This window comes from Lepus europaeus, chromosome 5 (assembly GCF_033115175.1).
Source record: "Lepus europaeus isolate LE1 chromosome 5, mLepTim1.pri, whole genome shotgun sequence".
Lineage (NCBI taxonomy): Eukaryota > Metazoa > Chordata > Mammalia > Lagomorpha > Leporidae > Lepus > Lepus europaeus.
The window spans coordinates 15,239,053-15,263,009 of record NC_084831.1 but is presented as its reverse complement, the minus strand read 5'-3'; the positions used below and the strand labels follow the sequence as shown (position 1 = coordinate 15,263,009).

Here is a 23,957-nt window from a genome sequence, read left to right as displayed (position 1 = left end):
CCTGACCACCTGACCTGGGGCCGGGTCCTGGGGGGGAGGAAGGTACAGCGCTTCCTTCCAGGAACCCTCGGCCCTGGGAGCTGACAGCACTGGACAGCTGCTGGCAGCTCTTTGGGAGGCCGAAGCGCAGCCCCAGCCTCACTGCGCCCAAAGCAGCCGGTGGCGACTTGGCCACAGCTCAGGGAGCCTTGGCCGTTTCCCCCACATCTGCCTGAGCAGGTGGCAAGGCGCCGGCCCTGGGCTTGCAAACCGCACCCGGGCTGGCTGGGCCGGGCAGGGCCGGGCAGGGGACACACTGCAGAGAGGGCTGGGAGGGCCTTACATTTCACAGATAGGTAAGTAGAGGCCCACAGCAGTGGCAGGGACACACTCAAGGCCACTCAGCAAGTGGTAGTAAGGCCAGAGTGAGAGCCCACCTGGACCCAGGCCACGGGGCGTTGACAGTCCTCCCCAGGCTCCGTGGTCGTGGCCCCGATCCCAGCAGTTAGGGCATGGGGGAGAAAGGGCCGGAGGAGCCAGCCCCTGGCAGCCATGGGGACGTGTTGGAGGTGGGGGAAGGGAGGGGAAGAGCAGCTCCAGGCCCTTCCTCGGATCCCTGTTCTGCCTTCTCCCAGCTGCGCAGCCCTGGGCAGGCTGTTTCACCTCTTGGAATCAGTTTTCTCATCTGTATAAAGGGTGACATTTGGACCTCCCGGGTTGTGGCGAGATGAAGAGACTTGCCAAAGTCCCAGTCTATCCCAAGAACCACGTCCTCGAGGCCCCGAGGCGGGGTACCCGGAGTCTGGGAAGACAGAGAAGGAAGGCTGCGGACCCCTCCGAGAGCCCAACCGGCCAAAAGCCTCGCAGCGCGCCGGCCAGGACGCGCAGGCGCAGTGCCCGGGGGCCGCGGGCCGGGCCGCCCGGGGGGCGGGGACACCGAGGCCCCGCCCCGGCCCCGCGCCGCCCGTACCTGGCGTCCCGCCCCCTCCGGGCCCGGCCGCCGGGCGAGCCCAGCGCAGGCATCGCCGCCGCCGCCGCCGGGAGCCGGGAGCTCGGAGCTCGGCGCTCGGCGCTGCGGGGCCCGAGCCGGGGCGCGCGCGGGCCGGAGCCTGCCGGGCCAGCTGAAGCGCCGCGGGGGCGGGGGCCGGGGCCGGGCTGCGGTCGGGATGGCGCAGCCGCGGCCCCCAGCGCCCCCCGGACGCCCGCGGAGGGGCTCATTGCCCGTTGGGGCCGGCTGGCAGGTGAGAACCCGGGCGGGGGCGGCCTGGCCGAGGGAGTCCCGGAGGGCGACTCAGCTGGACTTTCTTGGAGCCCAGCAGACTCTGCCCGAGCCAGGACGGGTGTGCAAGGCTCGGTCGTGGAGGGTGTGTTAGCTCCTGGGCAGACACCCGGCCCCGGCGGCCCTGGGCGCACCCCTGCCCTGGGGTCCTGGCCTTGGGGTTCTCCCTACAGCTGCCCACAGAACACTGAGGCGCCAGGCAACAGTGGCACCAGCTGTGCCCTGCCGTGGGGACCGCCGTGCCCCTCTCCCTGTCCCTCAGTGGGGTCTGAATGTTAGAAAGTAACTTTGTAGGGTGCTCCCATCTGGGCCACATCACCCACAGCCCTCACCATGTGTCAGGGCGTCTGCTGCTCCCTAACTGTGGGTGTTCCTTGTGCCCGTGTGTCGTCTCAGTGACAGTACCATGTGTCAGTGTTTGTGTGACTGTGATTCCCCGAGCAACAAGGAGGATTTCATTGTTCCTGGCTATGTTTGGTCAGCCTGCATGGGGTGCCTCGGGGCCATCATCAGGCCCCCATCTCCGTGTGGTGCTGGGGCTCGGCGGGCCCGAGGCTGGCTGGCTGGCTCGGGAACACATGTCAGGGTTGCTGTGATCCAGTGTGCTGGCTGACAGGTGTGTTGGTCCACCTGGACCGCAGGTGTGTGTCTGTGCCATCTGCTCCGGCTGCCTATGGAATTGTCTTTTCCAAACACAGGGGTGATGAGTGTGGCCACAGGGGACTCCCGGGGACTCCCATGGTGGATTTCACGGGGAGTTGTGCCTCTGTGGGCGGGCCTCAGAGCACGCATCTGGGGTGTCTGTGTGTCGTGATGTTTACCAGCACTCCGTCTGTGTACGTGATGAGGGAGGGGGGTGTGAGGTCGGGCCTGGGCCTCTGATCCTTGCAGATGATGCACCACTCGTGCGGCTGCCGGATGCTTCTTCCTTTTCTCATTTCTCAGAAGTCCCTTGTCGTGGTGGGGTGGTCCCACCACGCCTGTTGCACCACATGCGGGACCCTCCTGGGCACGGGGGCTGGGGGGTCGTGGCTGTGAGTGGGGCTCTGTCTGAGCTTCCCTCTGCACATCTGCCTGTACCTGGGAGCACCTGACGTAACAGTGTGTGCTGCTGGTGTAGCTTCCTGTGTGTGGCATTGACGTGTGTCTCATGGTGCGTGGACCTGTGTGTGTGTGTGTGTGAGTGGGTGGGTGTGCTTTTGTGTAACTCGGGATGCTAGCATCTGTATTTGTGTGTGAACATGTAGCTCTGAGTCTCAGAATCAGTGTGCCCAGACCTCGTGTGTGTATGGGTGTGTGTGTGTGCATGCATTGCTTTCTTGATACAAAACTGTGTGCATAGTTTAAGTATCAGTGTGCAGGCCTCTGTGTGTGTGTGTCTGCCAGCAGGAAGGAGAAAGAGAGTGTGTGTGTTTCCTGGTACACAACTCCACAGCTCAGGCAGTGCCCCCACTGGGCTGCAGGAACTGCCTGAGTGGAGCCGAGGAGATGCTGGGGGAGGGGCACCATCCTGGAGACTCTGGGGGCTTCTCCAGCCCAGCCCCCAGCCCCAGCCAGCAAGGATGCTGCCTTCCAGGAAGGCTGGTAGGGAGTTGGCCTGTGCTGCCAGCAGCTGGCAGACGCCAGATTAACCCCGTGTGTGCCTGCGCTCGCCCAGGACTGGCTCCCTCCAGCCTGGTAGGGTGCCTGTGGGCTCGCATGCAGGTGTTGGGCCGATGCACATCCCAGCATCCCCTTCCCCAAGGAGCCCCCCAACCCAGCCCACACTACTGGGGGAGGGGGCTGCCTGAGCAGTGGCCTGTGGTGGGGGTTTACCACATCTGGTCTTCTTCCGGGAGATGGGTGGGACCCCAGACCCTCCTGTGGAGCTTGGCTGGGCTCATCCCTGGGGCTCTCCTGAGGTCTGCGTTCTGAGCCTGGCCCTGTCAACCTTGCAGTGACATGGGGACATCTGTCCCAGGGGAAAGGTCTGAATGGGGTGGGCTCTCCGGGGCCCGATTTCTGAGCTCTGGTTTCCCCACACTTGCAGTGGGTCAGGCTCTGCAGGTCCCCTGCCCAGCAGGGCCCTGCGCTCCCTGTTGCTGCTTGGACATGTGCCGCAGGGGTTGGGCAGAGTTGGGGGAGGGTGGGGACGGGGGTGGAGGGGGGCTGGTCAGGATCCTCCAGCCACCCTTAGGACTGACCTGGCTCTCCCCGTCTCTGTTACAGAACACAGATCTGTTTGAAATGATTGAAAAGATGCAGGTGAGGAGGGCTCTCCAGCCCAGCCTGGGGGCTACCGTGGGGGCCCTGGCTCTGTCTCCACCCCTCTACCTGCCGAGGTCTGGTCAGAAGATGGTAGCAGCTCAGGTCCATAGTCCTCTTTCTGGGAGTCAGGGGGAGGAGACTGGCAATGCCCAACCCCCATCCAGGCTCCCAGCGCCCATCGCTGGGCATGTCTCCTACCCACCTCTGCATACACCCCTACCCTGCCCCCCAAGGGGCAGCATGGGCTCCATGGAGGGATAAATGCCAGGGGAGCCAGGCAGCCAGAGTGCAGCCCTGCCCTGGCCCCTGACCCCTGCCTTGACCCGGTCTCACAGGTCCTTGACTGCTCTTCGCTTGGGTATGGTCAGGAGGTGGGCAGGGGGGTGACTGGGGGTAGGTGGCTTGAACAAATCTTGGAGCTTTCCTGATGTCGGCTCAGCCCGCACTGCCCTCTCTCCTGCCCCTCGTCTTTCCTCCTCCCCACATATCTGTAGATGCGGTAGCCGCTCCCCCAACACCCGCACCGGCTCATGCAGCTCCCCCGCCCCCACTCCCGGCGGCAGGGCACACGTGTGCATTGCACTCCTGTGCTGAGCCCCCAGCCCACCCTGCTGCTGCAGCCTCCACCGTCCCAGGTCGCCACCAGGACAGCCACTGTGCAGGGAAACCGGGCAGAGGCACAGCCCTCGGAGCAAGGGCTTCCCGCGTTGGCCCGGGCACGGCAGGGTGACGGTGCTGCCTTCTCTCGCAGGGAAGCAGGATGGATGAACAGCGGTGCTCCTTCCCGCCACCCCTCAAAGTAGGTGGGCCAGGCCAGCTGCCGCGGGGGCCGGGTCGGGGCTGGAAATGCGGCCACAGCTGCCATCACCGTGGAGGCCAGAATCCACTCACCTTTCCATGAAGTCTCCCTGGGTGCTAGGAGCTGGCTGGGGGCGGGGGGCAGGTGAACAGGGCACACCCAGCCCTGCCCTCCAGTTCTGTGATGTGCAGGACTGCCTTGCCATGGGGCTGGGGACCGTCCTCCTGGCCCCTCCCTCACCAGGCACCCTCTGCAGCTTGCCTCACCCCAGAGTGCAAGCCCTTGCCCTTCAGAAACCAGTGGCCGGCAAATGTCTCCCCTGAAGGCTGACACAGTAGCAGGGCAGGAAGTGTCACCCAGGACTGCGTGGCCCACGAGCTCCTGCTGCGTGAAGCTCCTGGGACAGGGCGGGGAACAGCCGGGGGCCCTGATAAAAGACTCTTGTTCGGGGCATTTGCCTTAGGGAGGGAGCTACCCAGTCCGTGCAGATGGACACGTGGTTCTTGGTAATGGGGGACCCCAGCAATCCAAAAAGACCGGCATCCAGATCAAGGGCAGCGGCTCGGGGTTCAGGGAGGGTTTGTGGGCGATAAGCTGATGCTTCGTCCAAGACAGGGGCTCCCAAAGCACAGCCCCCAGCCCAGCAGTAGCGGTGCCACCTCTTGGGCCCCGTCCACCCGGGTTGTCCCAGAAACTGCTGTGCCACAGCCCCTGCAGGAGCCCGGGGGTGAGACACCATGCTCTCGGGATGCTGGGAGCACAGAGGTGAGGACCCCGCCCCAGCTGGACCCCTGCCTTGCTTGTGTTTTGCAGACGGAGGAGGACTACATTCCCTACCCAAGCGTCCATGAGGTACCCGGCTGGAGCTGGCAGCCCTCAGGCAGGGCATGGGGGCACTCAGGTCCTCCCCCACCACAGGCCTTGCCTTGGGGGCTGGTTTACAGAACTAAGACTTCAGAGCCTGTTTGAATCCTTAGGCCTCTTGAGCCGGGGTCATGCTCCTAGCACTAGCTGCCCCGGACCCCCACCCTCAGATTGGGACCAGGGCTCAAGCCTGGGCTGAGACTGGGGCAGATACTGCCAGGGGGGTGGACACAAGCCATGGAGGCCACAGAGGCTCTGGGGTGTCCCCCAGGCCCCCTTGGCCATGACAGACGTGGCCCTGGGTCTGAGTTCGGAGGGTGCCCTGGGGCTCCCAGTAGGGCGCAGTATGGGGTGGCTCTCAGCCCAGTGTCCCCTCAGGTCCTGGGGCGAGAAGGGCCCTTCCCCCTCATCCTGCTGCCCCAGTTTGGGGGCTACTGGATTGAAGGCACCAACCACGAAATCACCAGCATTCCCGAGACCGAGCCGCTGCAGTCGCCCACGACCAAGGTCAAGCTCGAGTGCAACCCCACGGCCCGCATCTACCGGAAGCACTTTCTCGGCAAGGTGGGTGGGGCGTCTGCCGCGGGTGGGGGTCTGGCTGGGGTGGGAGGCTGGGACCCAGAGGGAGCAGAAGGCATGTGTGGGGGCTGGGTGACAGTCCCAGAGCCCTGGGTCTCGGGGAGCACGCATGGTGGATTCACCCATTCATCCCACAACCACTTATTGCGAGCAGCAGTATGTGGCATGGCTAAAGTCCCGAGTCCTGGCTGTGCCACCTGCATGCAGCCAGGTGCTGAACATCTCTGTGCCTTGGTTTCCTCACCTGTGAAAGCGGTGATGGTCATGACACCCACCTCCTGCGGCACTTGTCAGGTGTGTGAACACACACTTGTAAAGTGTGTGAACAAACTCCATCAGAGTTAGCACATAAGGAACACCAGCTGTATGCCCGGCCCTCTTCTGTGTACTAGGTACACAGACCCAGCCCCTGCCCTCGGGCAGCTTGGGGTGGGGGCTGGGAGAGTGTCCCAGCTCCACTGGGCTGCAGGGACTCAGCTCAGCTAATGTCAATTACGGGAGGTGGGGAAGGCTCGAGCCGGGCCTTGTGTGTTAGATTCCACAGCCAGGCACTGTGTCTGAGCCAATTTGCAGCCAAAATGAAGGGAGTGTGTGTGGCCTCTGGGGGCTCACGGTCTCGGCCCTTCCGTTTCCTGATGGTGCGACCTTGGACAAGTGAATTATATAACCTTCTTGAGCCTCCTTCCCCGTCGGTAAAAACGGGGATAGTAACAACACAAGTACGCATGGATTTAAAGAAAATGTTTTTACCAAATTTATATTTCATTTATTATTTTTAAAAATATTTATTTATTTGAAAGTCATAATTACGTACACACAGAGATATCTTCCATCCACTGATTCACTCCCCAAATGGCTGCAACCGCCGGGGCTGGGCCAGGCCAAAGCTGGAAACCAGGAACTTCAGCTGGGTCTCCCACTTAGGTGGCAGGGGCCCGAGTACCCAGGCCTTCTTCCACTGCTTTCCCAGGCCATTACCAAGGACCTGGATCAGAAGTTGAGCAGCTGGGACTTGAACTGGTGTCCATATGGGATGCCGGCACTGCAGGTGGTAGCTCTACCTTCTATACCACAATGCTGGACTCTAAACGTATCTTCTTACTCCATTTCCCATGAACTTTCGGAACTTGGTTTAGGAGCACCTGAAGCATAAAGAGCCGTGCCTGGCACCTAGTGAGTCCTCTGCCTTAGCTGCTCCTGCGTCTTCATGAGTCTTTGTGCGGTCACGGTTCTCCCGTTTTTACCGAAGAGGAGTCTGAAGCTCACAGGATGGAATGACTTGGTCAAGGTCACACGGTTTCTGAGCCTGGAACTGAACCAGCTCTGGCTGTGCTTCCATTAAGACCCCCTGGAAGAGGGCGGGCCTTTGCCTGCGTGGCGGGGATGGGGGCCGTGGCTCCTTGGGGGTTGGGAAGCTGTGTGGCCTGGCCCTGGGAGATACCAGAGCTAAAAGCAGAGTTAGGGGACATCCATTCAACAGGGGCTAAACCAGCGGGCCTGGGTTCAGGGCCCATTGCTCGGGCACAGACGTAGACATGGCATGGATTCCACCTCCCAGCTGAGCCCCGTGGCTGGAGAGGGACCCACATCCCAGGCACCCACTGCAGAGGCCTCAGCAGGGTCTTGCAGGCAGGGGGACCCAGGGCACCATGTGGACCTCACACAGCCGGCACATGGGGGTTTTGCTGGAGGAGTGAGGCGCGAGAGATGGAGCTGGGGGCCTTGAGCTCAGCAGTGTTTGAAGAGGTACAGGTCGGGGGTCAGAAGGCCCATGGCGACACATCTCCTGACTCCAGGAGGGGCGACCGGGGAAGCAGCCTGGAGCCGGGGCCCTGGGCCCTGGGCTGGCCAAGGGGAGAGGTGGGGGTGACTTTGGGGTTGACTTCCTGGGACTCTGAGCCCATTTTCCCACTGAGTCCCTTGGGCTTCCCTGGGCCTGGGCGGGGCGAGGGGGTCCACCAGGCCTTGCCAAGTGCCTGTCCTCCCTCCCTGCGGAGGTCACCCTGGGCCGAGGCAGGGCTGCGGGCACTTTCCGACCAAGGTCGGCCCAGGGTGCCCCTGAACTGCAGCTTTGCAGGACTCGGCCCCCGAGCCCGCCTCGTCCCCTGCCCGGCCTCTGAGCACAGGTGTTCATGTTTAAACAGGACTTACTTCCAGGGTGATTCCTGGGGCGGGTGTGGCTGAGGAGCCAGCTCCACTCCCAGGGCTGGGGCTGGCAGGGGCAGCCGGGCCCGGCTAGGATGGCGGCTCCCTGTATTCCTGGCCCTCGGCTTTGGGGCTTTTGCACCTGGAGTGGCGGCACCGGGCTCCTGTCTGGGGGTTTCCGTCCTTGACACTGTTGTTCCTCGTGCCCTCTGGGTGTCTCCTCCCAGCCTGGTGCCCGCTTCTCCACGTGGTACAGAAGGTTGGGAACCTGCCCAGTGAGCCGCCCTGTGATGTGTCTCACTTCCTGTTTCTCACGGCCCTGGCTTCAGGGGCCACAGAGCCACACTGCGGGCTATCAGCTGGTCGGCTTTTTCTTATTGAGCACCTACTGTGTGCCCAGCCTTGTGGGGAGCAGAGGCTGGGAAATGGGTATGCAGGTGCAGATAGGGTCCCAACTTGGGTGAGAAGCCGGAGAATTGTGGTTACGACGGACAGTCACGGAAGGCCAAGTGTCGGCCAAATACTTTCAAGTCTCTTTCATCCCCTGCCACCTGCAAGAGAGGTGGGCTCACGGGCACTTTAGAGGCCAGGAAAACAAGGCACAGAGAGGTAAGGTGACCACCTTAGGCTGCTCAGCCGGTAAATGGCAGAGCAGGGATCTGAATGTAGGTCCTTCCGGTGGGGCACAATTGTGTGACCTTGACTGTGACACCTGCTGTCTGTGCGGGAGCTGGCTGTAGGGGAGCCCAGGCTTGGCTCACCCACTCCTCTGCCCTCCCCCTCCCACCCTAGGAGCATTTCAATTACTACTCGCTGGACACTGCCCTTGGCCACCTTGTCTTCTCGCTCAAGTATGACGTCATCGGGGACCAAGAGCACCTGCGGCTGCTGCTCAGGTAGGGCGGTGGGGGGGGGGGGCTCAGGACAGCAGGGAGGGCTCAGATTTTACCCACTCTCCCAGTGGAGGCCCAGAGAGAGGCGCGGCTTTGCCTGAGGTCACACAGCAAGTTGGTGGCCGAGCCAGGCCTGGTGTCTCTCATGCTGACTGGTGTTCCCAGTGGTCAATCCACAGTCCTGGGGTGGAGAGGCTGCCGCCCCTTCTCCCACCGCCTGGCCCCTCACCGTGCGGTTCTCTCCTCCCAGGACCAAATGCCGGACCTACCACGATGTCATCCCCATCTCTTGCCTCACCGAGTTCCCCAACGTCGTCCAGATGGCAAAGGTGAGGCCTCTGCTCCCCGAGCTTCCGGTGCCAGAGCCCCCAGGTGGGCGTGGGGCTGGGTGCGTGCGGCCCAGCACACTTCTGCCACAGCCCTTCTCTCTGGTGCCGCCTGTGCCACTGCCACCGTGTCCATGTGCCTCCCTGGGCTCTCCGGGCTCCTGCCCTGGGTGCTGTTGGCACTCTTAGTTTTATTTACTTGTTTTCACTTCATTTTATTTGAAAGGAAGACAGAGACAGAGAAAGACATCTTCATCCACTGGTTCACACCCCAAGTGTCCACAATAGTCAGGGCTGAGCCCAGAATTCAATCAGGGGTCTCTCACATGGGTGGCAGGGACCCAAATACTTGATCCATCATCTGCTACCTCCCGGGGTACACATTAACAGGAAGCTGGATCAGAAACACAGGAGCTGGGACCCAAACCAGCTGCCTCCTGGGGACGCAGGCCTCCCCAGTGGCATCCTAACTCCTGGGCTGCAACGCTCATCCCTTCGTGCCCTCTTTTTGGCACCCTCAGATGCCAGGGACTCCAGCTCTCTGCACCCCATTCTGAGCAGCAGGGAGCTCCAGTCTGGCTGCAGGCTTGGTTGTTCCCAGCACGGCCCCTCCCCAGTCTCGGCCAGTGAGTCCAGGAGGCCCCCACCCCTCCCCCCAGCCACCCTCACGCCCCTCCCTCATCTCCTGCAGCTGGTGTGTGAAGACGTCAATGTGGACCGATTTTACCCTGTGCTCTACCCCAAGGTATGGCGGGATCTGGACCCTGCTCCCAGAGGCGGGGGTGGGCAATCAGAGAACGGAGGTTTATTGGGCACCTACTGTGTACCATGTACTTTTCCCAAGTTCTCTCATTGAATCCTTACAATACCCCTGCAAAGTCCACTGTTTGCAGGAGAGGAACCACAGAAAGGGCCTGTGTTTTGCCCAAGGATGCACAGCGGGTAAGGAGGACCTGCAGTTAAAGTGAGGGCCGGGTCTGGAGACTCCTGGCTGCTTGGGGCTCTCCCGAGGGCAGCCTGTGCGTGCTCCAGACTCCCCGGCAGGCTCTCTTGTCCTCTGGCTCTGCCTTCTGATGCTAGCTAGAGTGGGCCTGGAGCGCCAACAGCAGACACGCCCATCAACACAGCACCCCCACCCCCACCCCCCGCCACTGCCCCAACCACATGGCTTCATGCCAGCTCTCCTGGGAGGCCCTATGGTCCCAGGCGCTGTGACAGTGTGGGGCAGGGACAGGGGCTTCTGTCTGAGACAAGCCAGGGGGTTGCTTGAAAGCCACGGAAGCCCTGTGGCCCTGCTGAATTCAGAGTGAGGTCTGCGAGGGCTGGCACTGTCTAGGAAAAGCACCCTGAAGGAGTCAGGTCCCACCTGTGGGTCCCAGAAAGGGAAGAGGTCCGCGGTGAGGGGGAGAACCTGCTCAAGGTCCCGCAGCACGTTGGCGGGACCTGGCTGTTCTAGAAAGGTGCGGTGGGTTTGCAGAGTGCCGCAGGGGCAGGATGGGGGCTCGTGGTGAAACTCCCAGGCCAGGAGCCTGGGCTCTGGACCCTGGCAGGCCTGGATTCAAGCCCCAGCTAGACCGCAGCCACACTGCTTGAGCTCTCTGAAACCACAGTGCAGTGTGGGACAGCCCGAGTGTTGCCCGGGGGCCTCTTTGGGGATCACACGCGGTATGCATGTAGAGCGCTTGGCCCGTGGGTGGCAGCCTGGCCAACGCAGTCGCCTCCCCCTGTGCTCACCCGCAGGCTTCCCGCCTCATTGTCACCTTTGATGAGCATGTCATCAGCAATAACTTCAAGTTTGGAGTCATTTATCAGAAGATGGGGCAGGTGCGCTCTCCTCCTCCCCGCCCCCGGCCCTACCCCGCTCTGTAGCTGGGGCCTCAGACCTCTGCAGGGCAGAGCACCTGTCAAGGGGGCCCCTCTGGGTGGGGGTGGGGGTGGGGACGGGGGCTGCTCAGGAGCTCCAGCTTGGTGACCTTGGTGCCTCTGTGTGGTCCCCAGACCTCTGAGGAAGAACTCTTCAGCACCAATGAGGAGAGCCCCGCCTTCGTGGAGTTCCTGGAATTTCTTGGCCAGAAGGTCAAACTGCAGGACTTCAAGGGGTGAGCGCAAGGGTGGGCTAAGCTGAGCGATCTGACCCATGCCCCTGGGCAGGGAGGGAGTTCCCCATCCTGGCCCCATGGAGGCCTGGCCGGGGATGGAGACTGAGCCGTGGCCTGGGGGGCCTGGGGGCAGGTTCCGAGGAGGCCTGGACGTGACCCACGGGCAGACGGGAACCGAGTCTGTGTACTGCAACTTCCGCAACAAGGAGATCATGTTTCACGTGTCCACCAAGCTGCCCTACACAGAAGGGGACGCCCAGCAGGTAGCCTGGGCACTCACCCACCTGCTTCCCACCTGTCCGCCTCTCCCCCCATCTACCTGTCTGCTCAGCGTCCATCACACCCAGCCAGTGCTGGGCCCCGGGTACAGACACTGATGGGACCCAGTGCTGCCAAAAGTGGGTCCTAGCTGGGGAGCCAGGCTGCTGCCGCGCTGGGAAGGCCTCGGCTTCCACTTGTGAGACGTGGGGATGGTTCCTGCCCCTCGGCGAGCACGGAGGAGGATGAGGGGCGAGGGCTCAGCAGATGAGAGCCCGTCATTTCCTGGGGAGCCGCGGACGTTATGCGGTCACTGGGGGCGCTTGGGCTCGGTCGCGGTGGGGAACAGGGACGGCTTCCGCGACAGAGCGACCTGTGGGCTGCAGACGAGCAGGGGAAATGTTCTCGGCCTGCGAAGGCCTGGAGTCGAGGAGGGTGCAGGGCACGTTGTGGGAACCGCACTCAGAAACTCCGCATCTTCTCCTGAGCTTCCCATGGGGCTGTCGCCTCGCCCCAGGCCCCCAGCCCAGGCTGACAGAAGCGGTAATGGGACAAAGGTAGAAGAAGTTTCTTATTTTTAGTAGCTGTGTTTTATTTAATGAGGGCCTCTATTCGTGTCCGCGTCGTGAGTACACACTGAGCACAACTTGTCTGTTGAGGGCGTTTACATAGGAGAGGCTGGGGAGGCCCCCACCTGAAAGCCACTTCTCCCCTGGCCAAGGAGACTAAAGTAACTTACAAGCGAGCACTCACCGCGGTTGCCCAGCCACCCGTCCTGCCTGTTTCAAGCCTCCCCAGAGCCCCGAGGGCGCCCCCCCCCACCCCGCCCCGGGGCTCCCTCCGGCCAGGCTGTGAAGGCCTGTGGCCCTGTGCTCAGTTGCAGCGCAAGCGGCACATCGGGAACGACATCGTGGCCGTGGTCTTCCAGGACGAGAACACGCCCTTCGTGCCCGACATGATCGCATCCAACTTCCTGCATGCCTACGTGGTGGTGCAGGCCGAGGGCGGCGGCCCCGACGGCCCCCTCTACAAGGTGGGTGACCCTGGGGCCCCAGCCCCGGCTCCGCCCCACTGGGGTGCCTCTCTCTGGCTCACAGCTTCTAACTGGGGACCGTGGAGGGTAGTGCTGGTGGAGGATTCCCATCATGCCTCTCTGCTTCCCAGAGTGCGGCCCCTCAAAGACACCAGTCACCCTCCTCCTGCTGGTGTGCTAGCTCCTCCTCCTACTTTCTTTCTTTTTTTTTTTTTTTAAGATTTATTAATTTATTTGAGGTACAGAAAGTCAGAGAGAGAGAGAGAGAGAGAGAGAGGTCTTCCATCCGTTGTTTCACTTCCCAAGTGGCCGCAACGGCCAGAGCTGCACCCACCCAAAGTCAGGAGCTTCTTCCGGATCTCCCACATGGGTACAGGGACCCAAGGGCTTAGGCCATCTTTTACTGCTTTCCCAGGCCATAGCAGAGAGCTGGATTGGAAGTGGCACAGCTGGGTCTCAAACTGGTACCCATATGGGATGCCGGCACTGCAGGCGGCAGCTTTACCTGCTACACCACAGCACCGACCCCCTTTCTTTCTTTATTTCTAAGATTTAATAATAACCCAGTGGTTCACTCCCCAAAAGGCTGCAACAGCCAGAGCTGGGCCAGACCAAAGCTAGGAGCTGGGAATTCCATCTGGGTCTCTCATGTGGGTACAGGGGCCCAAGTACCTGGGCCATGCTCCGCTGCTTTCCCAGGAGCATCAGAGGGAGCTAGATCGGAAGTGGAACAGCTGGGACTAGAATCAGCGCTCAGTATGGCCAAGGCCAGGCCCCCTGTACCTCCGTAGCCTCCTGTACCTTCACTGTACCCCAGGACCCCTGAGCTCTCCCATCCCACACCCACCCTGTCACTCAGGTTCTGGGTGGGGATGGAGGATAGAGCCTCCAGCCAGCAGTCACCTGTGGAGCAGGGCAGGAGGGGACGGGGTGGGGGTGGAGGGTGTCTTTGGCCGCCTGTGCGGCAGAACAGGCCCCGGCTCCCACAGGGACAGCTGCCTCCCTTCCAGGTCTCTGTCACCGCAAGAGACGACGTGCCCTTCTTCGGACCCCCTCTCCCGGACCCTGCCGTGTTTCGGAAGGTGAGAGGCTGCCCCAGACCCCGCCCAGGGCTGAGGGCCACACGTTCTGCCTGGCCCGGTCCTGAATCCTGCAGGGGCCGGGCCAGCCCCGCTCACCACATGGCTGGGGCATGGCTTTTCACCACGTTGCATTGCTGTTTTCCATTTTCTGTAGCAGGCTCTGTGGCCTCTCCCCGTTCTCGCTTTTCCACCACTGGGGGGCTTCTTTCCTCTTCAGTGTGGGGGTGGTGGGGCTCTCAGCTGACCCCTGGGAAGCTGCACTGTGCCAGACATAGCAGGCCCCAGCCCACCCCCGAGGGGGGGGCATGAAGGGCACAGGCACTGCCTGGACTGAGGACTGAAGCGGAGGACCCCAGCCCCCCACTTAGCCAGCTCCCTCCCTCCCCCCATGTCCACACTGGGGGCTCCCAGGGCCCTGAGTTCCAGGAATTTCTGCTGACAAAGCTGATCAATGCGGAATATGCCTGCTACAAGGCAGAGAAGTTTGCCAAACTGGAGGTGAGGCCGGGCTGTTGGGGCTGAGCCACCCCCTCCCCCACCGCCCAGCCTGGGGAGGGGAATGTGGGCCCCCTGGGGAGGGGGCATTCCGGAGGGCAGTGCGGGACAGCGGGTGGGCAGGGGGGCAGGGGGTCGTCTGGCGGTTTGGGGTGTGAATCCACATCCCAGAGGGGCCCGTGGGAAGCGAAGCGGGTGGTCTGGTTCCCTCCCCGGCTCCCTCAGTTGTGGGGCGGGGCTGATCACGAGGGCCCCTCCTTTCCACCCCGCCCTGGCCCCCAGGAGCGGACCCGGGCCGCCCTCCTGGAGACCCTCTATGAGGAACTGCACATCCACAGCCAGTCCATGATGGGCCTGGGCGGCGACGAGGACAAGATGGAGAATGGTGGCGGCGGCGGCGGCTTCTTTGAGTCTTTCAAGGTGAAGGGCCGGGGCCGCAGCGGGTCTCAGGTGGAATACGGGCTCACGGCCTTGGAGGTGCAGCCATGGCTAGAGGCGAACTCCATCGGGGCCTGGAGGGGGAACAGGGGCGTGGCTGGGGTGGAGCCTGGGGCGGGGCGTGAGTGGGGGTGGAGTCTGGGGCAGGCCTAATGGACAAGGTATAGTGTGGCTACAGGCTGGCTCGCGTTGGAGGTGGAGTCGGGAGCGGGATGGTGACTGGATGCGCCTAGGCTCTGGATGAGCTTACGTTTGGGGATGGGACTGTGCCTTGGGTAGTTTGGGGCTGGGAGTACTGGGAGGTGGGGCCCTGCCTGGGGAGCGGCAAGGGTCTAGGCTTGAGCCCACCTGGGAATTCTGCTGCCTGGGTGGCAGCTTCCAGGCCAGCAGGCAGAGAGAGCAGGAGGCTTCTGTCCTGAGAGCGGGCAAGGAAGAAAGGCCCCCCAAAGTGGTGTGGGAACTGACCGGCCTTCAGACAGGGCCCCGGCCTGTGCGGTCCACCCTGGGTGCCCCTGGTTGAGCTTAGTGCTAAGAGCCCAGACTCCCTGGGGTCCAGTCTCAGCTCTGCCACCCGGCAGTTTGGGCATTCTCTGTGTGTTCGCTCATCTGTTGAGCAGGGTAATGACGACTTACCTCGTGTGTTTGACTTGTAAAGCAATCAGGTTAGTGCCGTGCGAGTCAAAAAGCAAATCCTGCCCCGCCCCGGGCCCAGCGGCTGTCATCCAAAGAGGCAAAGGAGGCGGGAGGTCCCCCTTGTCCGGGGCCTGGACTCCCCCAGGCTGCAGGGCCCCAGGCGGTGGCCTCTCTGTCCCCACAGGAGCAGAACAGCCCCTCCCCCAGGTGCCCAGCCCAGCAGGGTTGGCCTCGTCCTCACCCCAGGGTGGGCCACCAAGCTGGAGCTCTGGGTTTGCATAAGGGGATTAGCTGTCCAGCTGTCCAGGCCTGCCCTGGACCTCTGAGAGAAGCGTGCAAAGCGCCATGCCTCTGCCCCCGGGAGACAGAGGGGTGGGGTGAGCCCAGGTCTGGGGTCGTCTGTGAGGAGGGCTCCAGGGACCCCGCATCTCTCGCCACTGAACGCGGGCCCTGGGTTAGGAATTAGCAGAATCCACAGTCTTGGGCGTGGATTTGGCGTCCTGGGCTCACCTCTGCCTCGGTTTCATCACACGTAAGAGGGGTGTGATAATAGATAACCCCACCGTAGGCAGATCAAGTGACAGAGCGAAAAGTACTCCTGTGTCGACGACGAGGAAGGGAGAGAGGGAGGGAGGGAGGAAGGAAGGAATGCCAGCGCCGAGAGGTCCTAGAAGGAAACACACAGGTTTCCCATCATGCCCCAGTGTCTCCTGTGGCCCTTTCCGCGGTGACATGAAGGCTCAGCAGCCTGTGTGGCTCAGAATGGCTCAGCCAGGGCCACCCAGCAAGGGAGTGGCAGAGCCAAGGCTCAGAGCACCCACAGGGACCACGTGTGCCTGCCTTTCACGTGGCATGTGGGGAGACTGAGTCCCCACATGAGGGCAGGGAGCTCCTGGCCTACCCCAGAGTGGCCCCGGTGCCCAGGGACCTGATGCCTGGGCCCCTGGCTTTCCCTGAGGGGGAGGGGCCTTCTGCAACCCGTGCTGCCCCGCCCCCTGCCTTCACAGCGCGTCATCCGGAGCCGCAGCCAGTCCATGGACGCCATGGGGCTGAGCAACAAGAAGCCCAACACGGTGTCCACCAGCCACAGCGGGAGCTTCACGCCCAACAACCCCGACCTGGCCAAGGCTGCTGGAATAGTGAGTACCCCCTCCTCTGCCCTTCCCCGGGGCCCTCAACTCTCCCCTGTCTCCTAGGGCCTGGCCCACCTTCCGCCCATGGCCCTGCCATCCCCGAGCCCAGCCCGGGCTGTAGCCTCCGTGTAGCCCCTGCTCGCCATGGGCACTTGCCCAGGCCAGGAGGCTGGGGTGCTAAGAGCTGCAGCCCCCTCTCTGCTCCGTGGCCCTCCCCCCAACCCCGGCCCCTTACTTTTTTGGGTGTGGCTTCCTACAGCTCTCAGGCAGCCTCTGTGTCACGTCCGTCGTGTGCTGGGACCTGGGCTGCTATGTGGGCACCTGCTGTCAGACCTTGGGTTTTGGGGAGCTATGTGGATATGCACCCTGTGAGCACCTACTGTGGGCCTGGCCCAAGTTCCTGTCAGCACCTACTGTGTGTCAGGGCCTGGACTGCTGTGTGGGCACCTGCTGTCAAACTTTGGGTTTCTTGGAGCTATGTGGATATGTACTCTGTAAGCACCTACTGTGTGCCCATCCCTGGGCTACTGTGAGAACCTGCTGTGTGTCGGGAAATGGACTTCTGTGTGAACACGTAATGTGTGCCAATGTCAGTGGATACCTACTATGTGTCAGGAAGTGAGCTGTCGCGTGGGCATCTCCTCTGTGAGCACCTCCGACTATGTCTGCAGCAGCCAGGGCCTCTGTGGTTGTAGCTGCCTTTGGTGTCAGGAACCAGGCTTCCAACAGGGCCGCCCCTGAGTGACTTCTGTCTGCCAGTGTCTGTGGGATTCTGCTGCTCGCACTTGGGCGTGCTGGGCATACGGGAGTAAGGCCTGCAACCAAGGGCCTGGCTGCTTGCCGCCGCCTAGTGGTCACTCTGGGACACTGCACCCACTGCTCTGCTCTCCCTATCCATCCACCCCCTCAACCATCCATTCACCCACCTATCCATCCACGCATCCACCCATCTATTCACCTACCCACCCACCCACCCATCCATCCATCCACCTACCCACCCACCCATCCACCCATCCATCCATCCACCCATCCACCCACCCATCCATCCACCCACCCATCCACCCACCTACCAACCCACCCATCTACCCATCTATTCACCCACACACCCATCCATCAAACCACCCATCTACTCAGCCATCTTTCGTTCATCCATCCACCCATTTACCCATTCACCCACCCACTCATTCATCCATCCACTCCCTATCCCGCTCATTCCTCTGTTCAGCTGCCCACTCACCATTTATTGACTTTCTGTTGCATGCCAAGCCCTGCGCTCTGTGCTGTGAAGCTGTGTCATGTGGCAGGAGGGAGCCCCCCACCCCTGCCCATGGTCTGGCCTGGCCAGGGGAGCAAGGCAGGGTCTCTGCTGTCCGGCAGTCACCGTGCCCACTGTCATGGGAGGAGGAGGCCCAACTTCCCCCCAACTGAGATTTGCTGGAGAGGCCCAGGCTCCTGTGGGTGGCCGCAGAGGGGCCCCGGGGACAGGGCCAGGCCAGCAGCACCCACCATGGCAGTAACCAGACCCATTTCTGTTTTTGTTTTTGCACAACTCTCCCTCTCTATATCGCCCCCTTTTTCTGCTGTTCTCCTCTCTTCCTGCCCCCCCCAACCCGCTCTCTTCCCTCCCATCCTGGACCCCCCTGTGGCCCCCTTGTGGCCCCTCTGCTTCCCTGCCCTATTCCTTCTCCCCCCCACGCCTGTTTCGCTGTCCTCCTCCCTCTGACTCCTGCATTCTTGCCTTGTCCCCCTTTGTGCCTGTGTCCCTGACCCCGACCCTCACTGCCTGGGCCCCGCTCCGTGTCCCCTCTGTCTTGCGTGCCGTCTCTGGCTCGCTGGCTCGCACGGGCCCTCTTTCTGCCCACCACTCCGTCTTGGGGCCATCTCTCCCCGCTCCTCCCTCCTTCCCGGCTCCGTGTCTCTCTCTCTCCTGCCCCCCTCTCTCCTTTGTTTCTGTCTCTCTCTCCCTCCTTTCCCATCTCCCTCTCTGCCCTGCCCTTGCCGCTTGCCAGTCATTGCTTATTCCCGGGAAAAGCGCGAGTAGATTCGGACGCCGGGGCAGTGCCATAGGCATAGGAACCGTGGAAGAGGTTGTCGTCCGCGGGCTGCCGGCTCTGGAGGCTGCCTGCACGCGCTGCTCTCTGCTCGCTCTCAGGACGGAGGCCATATCGGGGACGATGCCCCTCCCCCCGGACAGCCATGCAGGATGGGTGGGGCTGGGAGGGGGCTGGCTGCCCTGAGAGCACTCAGCACCTGCTTCCGGGTCGGGTACCCTCTCTGGGACCCTGGCCCAGTCCCGGCCAGGATCTGGTACCCAAAGACCCTGTGCCCAGCTGCACGTGCCCTGGTCTCGGCCGGCTCTGCATGGGGTACCACCTTCCCCTCTGCTCTAACTCCGCCTCCCCACCATGGACCGGCCTGGGGTCCTACCCCTCCGAGCCCCCTTGGGGCCCACCATCCAGCCTCCCCCGAGAGCTGGAGCCCACTCCCAGGACCTGGGGCATCTACCATGAATGTGCTTGGAGACAGCCATGGGGGGTTTTGCATGGTGGTTTTCCCCAGCCAGATGGAAGTTTCCAGAGGAGCAGGGCTGGCGGGAGCAGCACCTTCGGCTGCTGTGCGGGCTCTCACCTCCCGTCTTTCCTAAGACTGTGGCTCCTGGGAGGCCCAGGACGGGCGGGGAAGCCATGCTGAGGACTTGGCCGCCTCCCCTCCCATCCCAGAGTGGCTGCCCCAACCTCCTCGGCCCCGACCCCTTTCCTGGCCTGAGGTCCTGGGTGTGACCCTGCTGTGTGATGTCAGGAGAGGCCCTGGCCCTCGCTGGGCCTGCCTTCCCGTCTAGGAGCCAGGAGGGCTATCCCAGAGGTGCACGTTTTCCCTCCTCCTTTCTTGCCCACGGCCTCTGCTTCAGGGCTGAGCAGGGTCCCCGGGGGGTGGGGGGCGGGGCATGGGGGGCACCCGGGCTCCCAGGGCAGGTGGGCACTGAGTCGGGGCCTCTCCTGCAGTCGCTGATTGTCCCCGGGAAGAGCCCCACGAGGAAGAAGTCGGGCCCGTTCGGCTCGCGCCGCAGCAGCGCCATCGGCATTGAGAACATTCAGGAGGTGCAGGAGAAGAGGTGGGTGGCAGGGGCAGGGTGGCGCCTTCCCGGACCCCACTCAGCAGCCCAGCCGAGCGGCCACGCCAGCAGCGTGCACCTGCCCCTGTGCCATGCTGTCCCGCACCGTGGGGTCCCTGCTGTGTGCGTGGTGGGGTGGGGGGCGGGGCCAGCGCCTCGCCTAACGTGAGACGCTTTCGCCCACTCAGCAGCTCTGGCCTCGGGGGCCTGCACCTTGCGCATGAAGAAGCTGTAGGCCTGAGGGGCCCTGTGCACTGCCTGCCCTGTGTGTGGGAGCAGCCAGTGCTGGCTCCCGGGCGAGCCATGGGGGGCCGGGGTCTGTGAGTGCCTGTGTGCAAGCAGTGCGCCCAAGTTAGCAGATGCTGGCTCCAGCATGCGGGGGCTGTGTGCCCTTGGCCAGATCACTGTACTTCTCTGAGCCTCACTGGCCCGATCTCAAAAACAGGGACAAGAACACCACCAGCGGCGAGGGGCTGCTGTGAGGGGTGCAGAGCTCATGCAGCAGGGGTCACGTGTGCCAAGGACGCACCCAGGACGGCTCCAGCCCCGTCCTCGCTGCCCCAGAGCTCAGAAGGCTGTGAAGCCTGGGTTCGAGTCTTAGCATTGCCGCGTCCTAGCTGGGTGTCCCTGGGCTGCTTCCCTCCCATCTCGGAAGCCCGGGTCCTTCTCCGTCACAAGACCGTCACGCCCCCTTCCGGTGCAGTTGAGGACTTGGGGATGTGGCCCCACTCGTGCTGCCCCCGTGCTTGGCCCCCAGGGGCGGCTCTGGGGCTGGCTGCTGGGAACACAAGGTGTGGGCTCAAGACAGGAGGCGCCTGTGACCTCTCTCACCTCCGGGGCCTCGTTCTACCCCCAGTGCCAGGCCCAGGGCTGAATCCCCTCGCTGCCCCCTGTGCCCCGCAGGGAGAGCCCCCCGGCTGGCCAGAAGACCCCAGACAGCGGGCACGTCTCCCAGGAGCCCAAGTCAGAGAACTCGTCCACACAGAGTTCCCCAGAGATGCCCACAACCAAGAACAGGTTGGCGCTTGGGGCATCCGAGTCCAGGCCTTGGGAGCCGGGCGGGGCCGGGGCTGGGAAGCAGGGCGTCCCTCACTCTTTCCATCCACCGCCTGGCCCACTGCTTCCCAGGAGCCTGTGGCACACAGCCGCTGGGCGCTCTGAGCCTGCCAGGCCCCCGGCCGAGCTCTGGGCTGCACAGGGAACTGAACACGTGGGCTGGCTCGCAGGCAGAAGATAAGCCCCTAAGCCATGGCCAGATGGTGGAGGGGAGGGGAGGGAAGCAGAGAGGGGTGATGGATGGCTTGGGGGTGGGGTGGGATGGGTCCTCGGGGAGACAGCACCCAGGCCTTGAGGGTTCAGTGAGGCTCAGCCCCACCAGCCCTGGCCTGGCAGAGAGAAGCTTCCAGGTATCGGGTATGGCAGGTGCCAAGGCTCTGAGGTGAGCTTGGGGGTGGAAGGAAGGGCAGGGCGCAGGTGGCGATGCAGGGCCAGGCCTGGGTGGGCGTCGGGCTGGGAGGTGATGGGAATGAGGCCGGATGGATGAACTTTGAACTGGATCCTGCGTATGGCAGGGAGCTTTCGGGCGATTTCAGCTAAGCATGGGATGGTGCTGTATGGAGAAGGGGCTGGGGTGAGGTAGGAGCGGAGGCAGGGAGGCCAGCGGGGAAGCTGCTCCTCCCACAGTGGGTAGAGGCCGGGCCCCCTCTGTGCTGGGCTGGCTAGGGGCTGACAGGTCAGGCAGGCCAGCACCAGCAGGAAGGGTGACAGGGACTGGCAAAGGCAAGGCCTGCAGGACCCAGGGCGGGCAGGGGGAGTCAGGGAGGGCCTCCTGGAGCCCTTGGGGGATTTGAGAGAGGGATTGAGACTCCAGGCAGGAGACAGCAAAGCCCTGAGCATAAAATAAAATTGTGAGGCGGGTAAGAGAGCAGGCTGTGGACTCGCCTGGACCGCACCTCCAGCCCACGGGGCTCGGGCCACGTGCCCACTCCCTGTGGGCCTCAGTGACCCCCCGTCTGTAAGATGGGTCTAACATGCAGGCGAGAGCACTTAGAACCTTGGCCTGAGTGACATCAGCGTCACCAGACTCCCAGCCAAGGGGACTGGGCTTTACCCGGGCAGGGGGAGCCACGGGAGGGCTCCGAGCAGCAGAATCCGGTCAGGGCCGGTGGGGGTGGTTCAGATCGCAGAGGGAGGCCCCGGGAACTGTAAGGGGCACAGGGACAGTGAGGGGTGGGGGCTGGGCCCCTGGCTGACGCCGCTGTGTGTGGCAGAGCGGAGACCACGGCACAGAGGGCAGAGGTGCTGAAGGACTTCTCCCGCTCCTCGTCCAGCGCCAGCAGCTTCGCCAGCGTGGTGGAGGAGACGGAGGGCGTGGACGGGGACGACACGGGCCTGGTGAGCAGCCCGGGCAGGCGGGCGGGCGGGCGCTCCCCAGTGCGGGGCGCTCTTTGCTGTCTGCAGGTGCTCTGGGTAGAAGCCTGAGTCTGGGTGTGGCTGAGATGGGATCAGGGCCCCAGCCCAAAGGAGCATGCAGTAACCCTGCCCTGCTCTCAAGCCTTCCATGGCTCCCCGGTGCCCTCCAGTCTCTGAGACCATGGGAGGAGTGGCCACCCCATGCTCCCCACTGCAGACGCACTGACTCTTCTGCCTGGAACGCGCCTCTGCTGCCTCCTCCCACCTCCGCCTGGATAGCTCCTACTCATCCTGCCTGGGGACTCTCCCACTCCTACACCTCCTCCCGAGAGCCTTCCTTGATCTCCCAGTCCTGGGACAGTTTAGGAGCCTCCCTCCCCCTTTCCGCTCTCACAGAGAGCCTGTTGAAGCAGGGGGAGGGGGAACGTGCCCTACCTGCTGGGGCCTGCGTTCTAGAATTGCACTGGATCTTGGCCAGAAGACCCGGAAGCAGTTTGAGGGCTGTCACTGGCTTTTCGCGGCCTGCCTGGCCTCCCTGAGGGCAGGGACCACACCTGATGTCCGAGCGGCTGGCCCAGGAGGACATCATTGAACGCTCAACAGTGGGTGGCAGTGGCCGCCGGGCTGTGCCTGCCCCCACTCTACCTCCTGAGGCCTCCCCTGGGCAGGCACTGCTGGGCCCATCCTTGCAGGGGCTGGGGTGGGGGTGTGGGGTGCAGCGAGGGAGGGGGCTGGCGGGGGCTCACCTCCCCCATGCCCCCCGCCCCCAGGAGAGCGTCTCGTCCTCGGGGACCCCGCACAAGCGGGACTCGTTCATCTACAGCACGTGGCTGGAAGACAGCGCCAGCACTGCCAGTGGGGGCAGCTCCCCAGGTACCACCCCGAGGGTCCACTCTTGGAGTGGGGGTGGAGGTCGGGCAGCCACGGAGGGTGGGGCTGGGCCGCGACTGTCCCTGACCCGGCAGGCCCCACGTGGCTCGGTGCCCTGCCTGGGTCAGCTGGCAGGTGGCAGGGCCAGTGGCTTCTGGAATCAGGGAGGCAAGAACTGGAGGGGTCCCCGTGAGAGGGACTTGGCAGGACTGGGGAGCACCAGTGCCGACCGTCCACCCACCCACGCCCCCGTCTCCCTGGTGCCTCCCCGTGGCCAGTGAGGTGGCTCCCTCCTGCCCCCCTCCCCAGGCCCCTCGCGGTCACCCCACCCAGATGCCAGCAAGCCGGGGGACCCTGCCTGTCCCGAGATCAAGATCCAGCTGGAAGTGTCTGAGCCACACACGCCCCAGCTGGTACGTGCCGGGCACGGGGGGCGCGGGCACCCGGAGTTGGGGCCAGGATGGGTGGACTTGTCCAGCCTGGGCATAGCCAGTGACTGCTGCCTCCCTGTGTCTCCTGCCCTACATCTCCGCCTGTCCTGCCACCTGCCTCCTGGCCTGTCTGTCCGAAGGGCTGTTAGCCAGGCCATCCCCTGCAGGTGAGACTGAGAGGGTCAGCCCCTCCCCCATCACTGGCTGGGGAGGGGCAGGACTGGGGGAGGCTGGGCCGCTCCTGCTCCTTCCTGTTGCTTGTCTGGGGTGAGCCATGTGTCTGTCGGGGACTCCGGCAAATGCCGGGCCCTCTCCGGGCCTGTTTATTTGTGCGATGGGGCCACTAAAACTGCCTGGCTCCGTCTGTCCGGAGGACGGGGTTGGGAACCGGGAGAGACACTTGGTGACCACCTGGTGGAGAGGAGTCTGGGGTTCCCGTGGAACGGGAGGACCTGGAGCCTATGTCTCCACGCGTGGGCCCCTCCCAGGCCACCGTCCCCTGCTCCTTGGGCCTCCACCTCCCTGTGTCCTGCAGATGAGGCCACAGAAGCACAAGCTGAAGAGGCTGTGTCAAGTTCAGACGGATGGGACCTCTGCGCCCATGGCCCCCCACCTTCCCCTGGGCCCACCCATCTGGGCTGTCTCTGCAGGGCGGAGCCATCCAGACTGGGAGCGGAGAGGCTGCAGGCATCATCCCCACCCCCCAGGCTGGGGGTCTGGGCTGGGGCAAGGCCTGCTCACCCCTCCCAAGGGCCTCCATCAGCCCCGGGTACCTCTGGACTCAGGGGAGCGAGGTGGGAGAGGGTGTGCCTACCTCGGAGGCAGCAGGATGTGGGGTGGGCTGGCTTCT

At 63.5% G+C, this 23,957-nt stretch overlaps 1 protein-coding gene across 3 annotated transcripts; it reads left to right on the top strand.

The window, feature by feature from the left end:
• The first annotated feature begins 1,166 nt into the window (after positions 1 to 1,166).
• RAP1GAP (RAP1 GTPase activating protein) lies at positions 1,167 to 23,808 on the top strand. 3 transcript variants are annotated; one of them, XM_062193146.1, is made up of 24 exons: positions 1,167 to 1,220; positions 3,467 to 3,502; positions 4,257 to 4,304; positions 5,118 to 5,156; positions 5,547 to 5,732; positions 8,685 to 8,788; positions 9,036 to 9,114; positions 9,803 to 9,856; positions 10,852 to 10,935; positions 11,110 to 11,210; positions 11,344 to 11,473; positions 12,346 to 12,501; positions 13,512 to 13,583; positions 13,995 to 14,081; positions 14,361 to 14,498; positions 16,157 to 16,288; positions 18,292 to 18,369; positions 19,285 to 19,394; positions 20,298 to 20,411; positions 21,665 to 21,788; positions 22,577 to 22,679; positions 22,986 to 23,089; positions 23,248 to 23,274; positions 23,643 to 23,808. In XM_062193146.1, exons 2-23 carry the CDS (start codon positions 3,485 to 3,487, stop codon positions 23,254 to 23,256), a joined length of 2,070 nt encoding a protein of 689 aa, XP_062049130.1. In that variant the 5' UTR covers positions 1,167 to 1,220; positions 3,467 to 3,484; the 3' UTR covers positions 23,257 to 23,274; positions 23,643 to 23,808. The 3 variants fall into 3 exon arrangements, with proteins under 3 accessions (XP_062049130.1, XP_062049131.1, XP_062049132.1); XM_062193148.1 differs by having other exon boundaries at positions 1,188 to 1,220; positions 22,955 to 23,089; XM_062193147.1 differs by lacking the exon at positions 18,292 to 18,369 and having other exon boundaries at positions 1,168 to 1,220.
• The last annotated feature ends 149 nt before the right edge of the window (positions 23,809 to 23,957 follow it).

Bases quoted from the DNA above. Each gene is read 5' to 3' on its own strand.
- RAP1GAP (XM_062193148.1), top strand. The intron at 9,115-9,802 runs GTGAGGCCTCTG...CATCTCCTGCAG, and splicing joins ACGTCGTCCAGATGGCAAAG to CTGGTGTGTGAAGACGTCAA. The intron at 11,211-11,343 runs GTGAGCGCAAGG...GCCTGGGGGCAG, and splicing joins AAACTGCAGGACTTCAAGGG to GTTCCGAGGAGGCCTGGACG.